Source organism: Pipistrellus hanaki, assembly GCF_964339955.1.
Source record: "Pipistrellus hanaki genome assembly, chromosome: 1".
Lineage (NCBI taxonomy): Eukaryota > Metazoa > Chordata > Mammalia > Chiroptera > Vespertilionidae > Pipistrellus > Pipistrellus hanaki.
Window position 1 is genome coordinate 35,145,963 of NC_140503.1, and position 12,065 is coordinate 35,158,027.

General features: G+C 39.4%; 1 protein-coding gene across 6 annotated transcripts in view; it reads right to left on the reverse strand.

The window, feature by feature from the left end:
* The window catches only part of KTN1 (kinectin 1), a 97,232-nt gene that overhangs the window by 12,895 nt on the left and 72,272 nt on the right, over positions 1–12,065 (reverse strand). For 2 of the 6 annotated variants that reach the window (XM_084877393.1, XM_084877390.1), the window contains 7 exons: positions 11,372–11,461; positions 6,850–6,930; positions 3,304–3,393; positions 3,082–3,174; positions 1,774–1,845; positions 1,489–1,572; positions 1,244–1,327 (listed from right to left, as the gene is read on the reverse strand). In XM_084877393.1, the coding sequence (XP_084733519.1) occupies positions 1,244–1,327; positions 1,489–1,572; positions 1,774–1,845; positions 3,082–3,174; positions 3,304–3,393; positions 6,850–6,930; positions 11,372–11,461 (594 nt within the window). The remainder of the gene's footprint in view (positions 1–1,243; positions 1,328–1,488; positions 1,573–1,773; positions 1,846–3,081; positions 3,175–3,303; positions 3,394–6,849; positions 6,931–11,371; positions 11,462–12,065) is intronic. The other 4 variants (XM_084877394.1, XM_084877391.1, XM_084877395.1 and 1 more) reach the window with 2 other exon arrangements.

Genomic DNA, 12,065 nt, shown 5'->3' on the forward strand with positions numbered 1-12,065 from the left:
GTATCTACAGCAGTATTAATAAGAAAATTCCAAACAGGGTAGGATTAACTTGGTGTAAGAAAACTTACTGTAATCTTCCTAGAGTTTATTATGGTACTTTTAAAAAATCTAATCACTTGCTATAACAATTTTTAAGTCACAGAAAGACATAATAATTGTTTTCAAAACATACTACAATATAGTCATATTTATCTAACAACTAAGCCTGATACAATCAGTATAAATTTCCAGAAATTTAATAATGGGAATATTCTATGTCTATAGACATTTAGCTAACTTTAGTTAAATCTTTATCATGACTACTATGCCTAAATGATATGTTGATGATAAAGAATTTCACAAGCTTTTTATTAACTATCTGTAAAACAAAAGCCTAAGTGACCGCTAAGGCGGAACAACCAGAACAACCAGTCACTATGATGCGCACTGACCACTAGGGGGCAGACGTTCAATGCAGGAGCTGCCCTCTGGTGGTCAGTGCACTCCCACAGGGGGAGCACCACTCAGCCAGAAGCCAGGTTCATGGCTGGTGAGTGCAGCAGCAGCGGTGGTGGTGGGAGTCTCTCCTGTCTCCGCAGCAGCGCTAAGGAACAGCGAGCTGAGCAGGAAGGAGTGAGCAGGCGAGTGGTAAGGAACGAGGGGTCCCAGGGATCAGGCCTAAGCCGGCAGTCGGACATCCCCCAAGGGGTCCCAGATTGCAAGAGGTGCAGACCCGGCTGAGGTACACCTCCCCCTCCCACAGCTTCCAGTGCAAGAATAAGCACTGGGCCACAAGTAATCTATAGAAAGTCCAGTTAAAATAAGAAGCTGGATTGGATTATTGCACTTGAATGAAGAGGCTGCATCTTCAACGTTTAATATTTTCCTCCTTCCAGGTCAAAAAATAAGAGGTCTAGTTAGTTATGGTAACTCTGAGAAGAGAATCTTCACAACTCTATTTCATTTCCTTATTCCATAAAGCTATTCAAGAAATTAGGTTTCACAAAACACGGAAAATTTCTTTGAAAAAGAATTGCAAGCCAAACATGCTATTGTTAGAAGCTAAGAAAAGAAGGATCATCTTAGGAATCAAGAAAAGAAAAGATCACCTCAGGAGTCAATAGAATATGAAGATTATCTTAAACTTACAAAATTGCCAAGCTGAAGATGTTAGCAAGGAGAAAAAGTTTGGATGGTTTCTCCACATGTCAACACAAGTGTTTTCAGAGCCTACTTGATACCCAGTGGAGAACAAGCTTCTTACCAAATTTAGCTCTTCATTCTGTCTTACTGCTTCAGAATATGAATCATCAAGTTTTTTCTGCAATTCAGTCAACAGATCTTTCAGCTGCAATGAAGTTTAGAGTTTAAGATTGATCTCCTTATGGTAGCCCATGTTATGTATGCAACCTGGAAGCTCTGCCACAAACAACTTACACTAAAATATTTTACTACTCTGTTATAAACTTAAGTAGAGAAGCAAGGTTGAAAAAAAAAATCTATAAGTACCTCTCTGACTTCTGTGACATAGGTAGATCGTTCAATTTCTGCCTTCTCTAGTTCCATTTCCAAATTCTCTCGTTCTCTTCTCAGCTAGCAATGCAACAAAGAAGGAAAAGTTAATAAACACATTTACGATTTCCCTTCATGATGCTTCTCTAAATGAAGAGTTTTGATACTTCTGAATAAAAAACTATTATCTCAAAAACTACAAGATATTCTTAAAGAAGTCTTAACAGATCTTAAAAATAACATATGCTTAATGCTAAAAAGTCAAACAATGAAATAACATACATTTTCATTATCTTTATTTTCTCTTCTTAATTGTTCTAGCTCTTGTTCCAAAGATGTGTATGATAACTGCATCTGAAATATGAAACAATTATATGACCAACTAAACCACCAAGGATATAGAGACTTCAATCTTCTAGAATTTTAAACCAATTTCTTGAAATGCACCTCATTTAAAGCTATAATGAATTTTAAAAGACCTTAAAAATGAATGTCACAGTTAACTTGATTTAAATTGCAGTCAAAATCCACCCCATTTGCATGTTATTATATTGGGCCTTGCCAGAAGTGCTTACATTTTTTAAATAATTAACTGACAACTGGCTGTATTTAGTCCCCAAATGCATTAACATGGAGCACCATCAGCATCCCTAAATTCTGCCCAGATTGGTCCAGAAAAAAAAGCAAGCAATAGATGGCACTCTTTACCACACCCAAGTAAATGGGAAATTAATATTGCACAAAAACATTCAGGTCCATAAAGAATATAAAAACTTACTTTTTCTTGAATACTGTATGTCATGGGTCACAACATAATGTTATAAAAGTCATTTTTGCCTGGCCAGTGTTGCTCAGTGGTTGAGCATTGGCCTATGAACCAGTAGGTAACAGATCGATTCCCGGTTAGGGCACACGCCCAGGGTTGTGGGCTTGATTCCCAGTAGGAGGCATGCAGGAGGCAGCTGATCAGTGACTCTCTCATCACTGATGTTTCTATCTTTCTCTCCCTCTCCCTTCCTCTCTCTGAAATCAATAAAAACCTATTTTTAAAAAAGTAATTTTGAACTCCAAATAATTTAACTCATGTCGCTGCATAGTAGTTCTGTCAATTTCAAAGCATTTTATATTCTTTATTATTATCCTTTAGTTGTACTCTAAACCAATGATTCTCAGTCTTGGGTAGGAATCATAATCACTTGAGGGGCTCTTTAAAGCAGACTGCTGGCCCCACAGTTTCAGATGCAGTTGAGTCTTGGGTGAGACTCAAGAATACATTTTTAACAAGTTTCCAAGTGATGCTGATGTTGCTGGTCCAGGCCCCACACTTTAAGAATCACTGTTCTAGCCGGTTTTGCTCAGTAGATAGAGCATCAGCCTGCAAACTGAAAGGTCCTGGGTTCAATTCTGGTCAAGGGCACATGTCCAGGTTATGGGCTCGATCCCCAGTAGGGGGCATGCAGGAGGCAGCCAATCAATGATTCTATCTCATCACTGATGTTTCTCTCTCTCCCTTCCTCTCTGAAGTCAATAAAAATATATACTTTTAAAAATCACTGTTCTAAATAAGCTCTTCCTTTTTAAATAGAGTACCTGTTTAATAGTCTTTTGTGATTCATCGACCTTAACTTTCCATTTATTTTCTTCCTGCTCCACACTCCTCTGTAGCTTCTGTAAAATACCTTCCTATGGACAAAAGAATAGTTGTTATGAAAAATTCATGCTCTGATGCTAAAATAAACTATTTAAGCCACTAAGGAATAAGTTAATGATTTTTAAATGAAACCAAAATGTAGATTAAAAATCATTTCCTACCGTTTCTGCAAGGACGGATTTATATTTTTCACACTCTAGCTGTAACAATGTGTGCATTTCATCAGCTTCTTTCAACTTGTGCTCTAGAACCTGAAAAAAAAGTGACATAAAGAAAAATTCCCTGGTTTTATCAGAAAGTTTTGTGCTTCAAACTTGTTTCACTATTTACTGGTATATTGTGACAAATAGTTTCTAACTGTTTTAAAATGAAACATTACATTTAAACCTTCTTAAAGAGCAATAAAGTACAATGACCTTTTTGGTCATTTGGTTTTTGCTAATAAAACTCTCCGAGTCTGTTTATTACAAAATATATTACACAATCTATATATATAAAAGCCTAAGCGACCGAACAACCAGTTGACCAATTGCTGTGACACGCACTGGCCACCAGGGGCAGACACTCAACACAGGAGCTGCCCCCTGGTAGTCAGTGCATTCCCAGCACACTACAACACTTGGGGGATGTCGGACTGCTGATTTCGGCCCAGCCAAAACCGGCAATTCGACATCCCATGAAGGGTCCTGGATTGCAAGAGGGCACAGGCCAGGCTGAGGGACCCCACCGGTGCATGATCAGCCCATCTCACTCAGTCCCAATCAGCTGGACCCCAACAGCAAGCTTATCTACTGGTCGGAACATCTGCCCCTGGTGGTTAGTGCATGTCATAGAGACTGGTTGACCTGTTGATTTCCTGCCCCTGGTGGTCAGTGCACATCATAGTGAGTGGTGGAGCAGCCTTAGCATATCATTAGCATATTACGCTTTGGTTGTTCTGCCATTCAGTCTATTTGCATATTACCCTTTTATTATGCTAGAGGCCTGGTGCACCAAACTCATGCATGGAGGCAAGGGGTGTCCCTCAGCTCAGCCTTCACCCTCTGCAATCTGGGATCCCTCTCACAATCCAGGACTGCTGGCTCCCAATTGCTTGCCTGCCTATCTTCCTGATTACCCCTAACCACTTCTGCCTGCCAGCCTGATCACCCTCTAACCACTCCCCTGCCAGCCTGGTTGATGTCTAACTGCCCTCCTGCCAGCCTGTTTGCCCCCAACTTTCCTCCTCTGCCAACCTGGTCACCCCTAACTGCCCTCCCCTGCAGGCTTGATTGCCCCCAACTGCCCTCCCTTGCAGGCCTAGTTCCCCCAAACTGCCCTCCCCTGCTGGCCATCTTGTGTCCAGATGGGGGCAGCTATCTTAACCTGTTAACTGAGCAGGACCTATAAATACGTCAAACTTAAACAATATCGGGAACGGGTAGGATGTATGAATATGTCCTTGAAATATATGTTGCGCCCTGAGAGGGACGGTATATATTTTTGTAATCTTTATAATTGTAAAATTTATAATTTTTTAATTCGATGTTTCCATTTTTTTGTTGGTATTCTTTTCTACTTGTTTGTAATTTTGTATTTTCCTTTGTGCTTTATATATAAACGAAAAAATATATATTTCATTTATTTTAATTAAGTATAAATAAAAAAATAATAATAATATGAAATTATGTCCTCCGGGTGTGACGTACTGACATGTCCTAGTGAAAGAGTGCGCGCCAGTTACAGGTTGTGTAATTAAAAAGGGAACTCCCGGTTAACAAGTTAATCTTGTGTGTTGGAGTGATGGTCAATTTGCATATTACTCTTTTATTAGATAGCCTAGAGGCCTGATACGTGGGTGGGTTTGCCCTAAAGGGTATTCTGGATCAGGGTGAGGGTTCCCTTGGGGCATGGGGCAGCCTGGGTGAGGGGCCTCTGGTGGTTTGCAGGCTGGCCATGCCCCCTGATGACCCAAGCAGAGGCCCTGGTATCTGAGATATATTTATCTTCTACAATTGAAACTTTGTAGCCTGGAGCAAAGCCAATCCTTCTGCTCGCCCCATGGCGGCAGCCATTTCTGTTGGGATTTATTTACCTCCTATAATTAAAACTTTGTAGCCTGGAATGGAGACCTAGGCCCGCCAGGGCAGGTGGAAAGCTTTGTTTCCTCCGTTGTCGGGGGCAACCCTAGACTGCTCTCTCCAGCTCCATGGCTGCTGTCATTTTTCTTGGGATTTATCTTCTATAATTGAAACTTTGTATCCTTGAGTGGAAGCCTGGGCCGGCCAGGGTGTGTGGAAAGCTTGGCTTCCTCCATTACAGGGGAAACCCAAGCCTTCCCCTGCTCTCTGTGGTGGCAGCCATCTTGGTTGGGGTTAATTTGCATACTCGCTGATTGGCTGGGGGTATGGCTTGTGGGTGTAGTGGAGTGATGGTTAATTTGCATATTACTCTTTTATTAGGTAGGATGGCTAGAGGTCCGGTGCACAAAATTCATGCAAAGGGGGTGTGGGGGTGTGTCCCTCAGCCAAGCCTGGGACCCCTCGGGTAGTTGGACATCCCTCTCACAATCTGGGACTGCTGACTCCTACCCATTCGCCTGCCTGCCTGATTCTCCCTAACCACTCTGCCTGCCAGCCTGATAGCCCCCTAACCACTTCCCTGCTGGCAGATCGTTCCCAACTGCCCTCCCCTGCCAGCCCAATCATCTCTAACTGCCCTCTCCTGCCTGCCCAATCACACCCAACTGCCTTCCTCTGTGGGGCTGAGGGGACTGGGGGACTGAGGTTGGATGAGGTGGGGCTGAGGGGATTGGGGGACTCTGGCTGGATGAGGCAGGGCTGAGGGGATTGGGCACTGCCATCTTGTGGCTGTGAGCACTGCCATCTTGTGAGGGTGTGACAGTCAATTAGCATATTCCCTCTATTGGGTAGGTTCATCACTCTTTAGCAGGATGGTAAAAATCAAAGTAAATCCACATGTGAAATAAAGTCATAATACCTAAGCTAAACACAAAAGAAGATTTGAATCATGCCACTTGACATACAAAGAAAAGTCAACCCCCAAATTTCAGTAGGCAAGGATAAAAACACATCTAGGATCTGAACACGTCTTACGATGTATCTGGGGTTGCATTAGCAAACCAGTCAGTTTCTACCTACCTACTTCAACTGAGCTTTACTTTTTAAATTCAGGCTAAGAAGAGAGGAAGAAATAAATATTCAATTTTAGAACTGAGTTGTACAGTTAAAGAAATGGTAAACATTAACTTTGTATATAAATCAAATGCAAGGAAGACTTATATTATAGCATTTTCACCAAAATTTACACAAAATGAAATCATCTTATTCTTTCTCAAAAAAATCATTATTCTGCCCTGGCTGATGTAACCAAATCGTCAGAGTGACAGCCCGCCCACCAAAGGATCTCCAGTTGGATTCTCAGTCAAGGGGATGTACCTAGGTTGTGGATCTCATCCCTGATCCGGGTAGGGGCAAGTAAGGGAGGCAACCAATCCCTGTGTTTCTCTCACATTGATGTGTTTTTTTCTCTCTCCTTGCCTTTCTCCTCAAATTCAATGGAGAAAATAGCCTCAGGTGAGGATTAACAACAACAACAAAATCATTAGCCTATTCATACTACATCTTTTATCTTTCCCAAGCTCATAAAGACAAATTCTGATTTAATTATTTTTTGGTTAAAACAGATATTTAACTTCTTAAACTAACCTTAACCTCCTCTGACCCAGAAGTTCCAGTCACACATTCTTTTGCCTTCTTTTCAAATCCACGCAACCATTCGCTATAATTCTGTGGAGAAGAAAAGTAAAAATAAACAATATTCAAAAATTTATAAATAAAATAAGTAAACATTTTTAAATAACTAATTTAAATTATATACTGTAAAAGAAAACTAAATAGCCCTGGCCAGTGTGGCTCAGTTGGGTGAGTGTTGTCCTATGCACTGAAAGGTATAGCTACAAAGTCAGGGCACATGCCCAGGCTGTATGCAGGACACAACTGAATGATGCTCCTCCCTCACATCTCCTCCTCCTCCTCCTCCTCCCTTCCTCCCTCCTCCTCCTCCTCCCTCCCTCCCTCCCTCCTCCTCCTCTTCCCTCCCTCCCTCCCTCCTCCTCCTCCCTCCCTCCCTCCCTCCTCCTCCTCCCTCCCTCCCTCCTCCTCCTCCCTCCCTTCCCCCTCCTCCTCCTCCCTCCCTCCCTCCCTCCCTCCTCCCTCCCTCCCTCCCTCCCTCCCTTCCTCCCCCTCCCCCTCCCCCTCCCCCTCCTCCTCCTCCTGAGGTATTGTATGCAGGACGCAACTGAATGATGCTCCTCCCTCACATCTCTCCCTCTCCCCCTCTCTCCCTCCCTCCCTCCTTCTCTCTCTCTCTCTCTCTCTCTCTCTCTCTCTCTCTCTCTCTCTCTCTTTCTCGATAGATTTCTCGCTCCTCTCCCTTCCTTTCTTTCTAAAATCAATAAAAACTTTTTTTTTTTAAAGAAAACTACATAGACAAACTCCTGCCCTCTGAAAATTTCAAAGAAGAATAAATATAATGCATAAATTATATATAACCATCCTGGGCAGGAGGCGCAGCTGGCTGGAGCATCATCCTGTACACCAAAAGGTTGAGGGTTTGATTCCTGGTCAGGGCACATACCTAGGTTTCAGGTTTGATTCCCATCAAGGCAAGTATGAAGCAACCAATCAATGTTTTTATCTCACACTGATATTTCTATATCTCTCTTTCCCCCTTCCTCTCTCTAAAAGACTAAAAAAATATATACTTGGGTGAAGATTTTTAAAAAATTATACATAACCAAGGCTTGAAAATAAACACTAAAAATAAATCTATGGGCACATGCTCGCCCTCCCAGCAGCATGCCCACCCCTTTCCCTTCTTCTTCTCCACCGATAGGCATGCATCTCCTAAACTCTAAGGGACCCCACAGGGCTTACAACCAGGGAGCAATGGGCAGCAGCAGTTCATCCCAGGCTAATCCCCAGACTCTGTCCCAAAGGCCGCCTATTCCCTGACTTCTCAGTAAGCTAAAGCAGCCCAGCCTAGGCTCATTTTCCACATAGTCTCTCTCCTGCTGCTTCTTCTACCCTAGTCCCTCCCTTGTTTCACTGTCCCCAGATTTAATAAATGTCCTCTAAAACTAAATATATATATATATAAACATAAGTTTTATATTATAGTTTTAGTCATTATTCTAAATTTTAGAACAATTTATTCTACATTTTGGATGTTTCTTATCTAAATTTAATACTTTAATAGAGTATTTATTTGTTAGATACTTTAAATCAAATATCAACTTAATCCTCTTTTAAGTCTTTGGTTTACTTTATTCTAAGAAAAAATGAAAACAAATGAAATTTCTATTAACTGCTGTAATTTAAAGCTTATTTACATGCTAAATCAGGATTCTCTACAATCTATCAAGTCAGAACAAAAAATGAAAACTGGATGTGAGATCATCCCATAGTACAATAAAATAATATAATACCCCCTAAAGCACAAAATTTACATGTTCACATTATAAATTTGAACCAAGACTAAGTGGATACTATTAAAATCCTATTTCGCTTCAAATACTGGGATTTAATATAAATAAGTCAGCTGAAAAACTGATTTAGTTGTTTAAAATTTGCAATCCTCCCTCCATGTCACACGGCTTACATCTCTCCTATGCTGATGAAATGCACCACACTGCCTATGCAGTCGTCCTGCTCCCACCCATCCGAATCAGGCCTCTACTGACAACTTATGAATACAGGAAGGACAGAGGAACACACTGGCTACAGGAATTCAGTCAGCTACATCCAAACAGGGTAACTGCATATAAAACATAGGTTTTGTGGTGTGTTTACTTTTTAAAGGGTAGGGACTGCTAACAAATCGAAGGGAATTCATAGAATAAAAAAAAAATCTAAGAGACATCTTAAACAAATCACATGCTGACCCTTCCTTGGGTCCCGACTGAAACACACTACAATAAGTAGTTATTGTTTCAATAAAATAGACAATTGATATGACAACTAGAAAAATGTATTGACTAAATGTATGAAATTAAAGATTTTAAAAAATGTAATAGTTTTATTTTAAGGAATCCTTATCTTTTGTACATATATATATACAGAAATATTTATAGATGAGATGATCTTATGTTTAACTTCCTTCAAAACAATCTAGTAAGTGAAGAGTAGGAGGAAAAACAAGATGCTATGTATTACCAATTTATGCCACATATTATTAATTGTTGAAGTGGTATATCAGGTTCATTATACTATTCTAATTCAAAATATCGGGTCTAGTAATAATTAATGTCGTTTTTAAACATTCGTTTAAAATCTTGCTTGGCGTTGACTTGTATTGACATAACCTTCAAACACGTGGTATCCACAGAAAGTGTGAAGTGCAATTAACAAGTTTTGCTTGAAAAAGTTTGTGTTTGGTTTCGTTTTTGTTGCAAAACTAGGGCTAAGAAGATGGCGGATGAAGAGCATATTCGACACTGCATGCTTTATGAGTTCCAATTAGGAAGAAAAGCAAGTGAGGCTGCAAAAAACATCTGTAGTGCTCTTGGTCAAGATGCAGTTAGCGCCAGAAAATGCCAGCGTTGGTGTGTGAGAAATTTCGCGAGGGAAATTTTTTGTTAGATGACAAGAGTGGTCGAGGCCATGTGTCCAATTTTGATCAAGAAGCTCTTCAAGCTCTTTTGGTGCAAAATCCTCAAATTACCCAACAAGAGCTTGCGACAACTTTAAATTGTTCACAAAAAACAATTTCCAATCAATTGCGTGCACTTGGCAAAGTCCAAAAGTTTGGAAAATGGGTTCCTCATGAGTTGACCAACAACAACCGTAATCAAAGAGTCACAATTTGCAGTTCGCTCCTCTCTCGTCAAAACCGTTTGCTGTTTTTAGAGCAAATTGTTACCGGAGATGAACAAAGGGTGCTGTATGTTAATTTGAAAAGGCGGCCTCAACAGTTGGACAAAAATGAGGCTCCGCAGCCCACGCCAAAACCTGACTTGCATGCGAAAAAAGTGATGTTGTGTGTTTGGTGGAATTTTAAAGGAATTCTTCATTATGAACTTTTACCATCTACCCAAACCATGACAAGTGCAGTGTATAGTGCCCAATTGGAAAGGTTAACCCAAGCTTTAAGAGAAAAAGAACCCGCGCTGATTAATCGGAAGGGCGTAATTCTTCACCACAATAACGCACGACCGCATACTGCAAGAATCACTGCTGAAAAACTGCGCCAGTTGGAATGGGAAGTTCTCCCTCAGCCTGCATATTCTCCTGATATTGCCCCTTCCGATTACCATTTGTTTCGTTCTTTGCAAAACTTTCTTCTTGGAAAAAAATTTAATAATGAAGAATGCCTCAAAAATGCATTGACCGAATTTTTTGCATCAAAATCACAAGAATTTTACAACAGAGGGATTAAAATGCTTCCTGAGCGTTGGGCACAAGTAGTAGAAAACAACGGCAACTATATTGTTGATTAAATTTTGTTGTATTGTTTAAATAAATTCGATTTTTAAAAGTATTAGAAAACGACATTAATTATTACTAGACCTAATATGTATACAATTCTCCATTAAAATAAATGAAAATATCTACACCAACATTTAGGGAACTACATGCATTCACTGGCTTTCTCTGTCCTCAAATATCCACTGCATTGATTATATGAATCAAAGCAACTTTTCTCTCCCACTTAAAACACACACAACCTCAAGTTAAGAAAGTTGTTCCATATTATCTTCAAGACTTTTACTTGAAAACCTTAACAGGTGACCAAAATCTTGCCTTGTGAACTAAAGAGAGGTTGGCTCATAGTATTAAATACCTTTAATTAAAAAGATAAAATGTTCCTAAAACTAGGAAGCAATCACTTAAAATAAAGTTCTATTTTGAATAAAACCATTAAGAATATTATTGGCAGATTAACCATTAAGAAATCATTTTGTCTCAAATTTTTATGACCATCTAAATATATGTCTCCTATTAAAATTTTATAGAATACAACAAAAGTATCAGGTGAAAAACAGGAATGAGTTTTGAATCTAAGTAACTCATCTTCATTACTTAGAAGCACCCTAGGCTAACAATGGAAAAGAGTAAGGAATTGGTGCACTATTGAAAACAAGAGCAAGAGTGCAAATGCTGCTTACTCATAACTTTCTTGAACAGTAATAAAGATGTCATGCTTTACAAAATAATAAATTAATCTTACCAAATTTGAAGGAACAGACACCTTTGGAAATAATTTTTTGAGAACTTCTTTAGCTTCCAACTCAATAGCTTCCATGTGTTGTTGTCTTTCCTAAAGCAGAAGTTCAAATCAAACTTACAAGTTTATAGAATTTAAAAAAAAAAAAAAAAAAAAGACTACAGTTAAGTTGTAAGGGAAGAAAGAGTGAAAGTATTTCTTAAAATTTCATGTCAATATTGACAAATGTCAAATTTTCCCCATTTTGAATTATCAAAATGGCTTCCATAAAAACCTGCAAAATCTCTAAAGCATCCTAAATAACAAATAACATCTTATATTAATCAAGCCAAGGCAATATCTAACAATATGAACATTTTCCTTGTCATTAGAAATCAAGTGACTTGCCCCTCTAGGAACACTTCAAAAAACAAGCAAATAAAACCCCCCCAAAAAAAAAATGTACTTCCTGCAGCTAAAATTTTAAACTGCATGTACAAAAACAAAAAAAACAAAACAAAAACTAGAAATGTAACAAACTACATGCAAAAAGTAGGCATCTGAGCAACATAACTGAGGCTTACTGCCTGACAAATCTCCACACAAAAAAATACATCACTGATTGACTATAATGCCAGGGGATTAAAATGCTAAGTTCTATATTTCCACCTTCAAGGTCAGGTAAAAATACCTTTTTTAAACAAAGCAAAAAAATAAA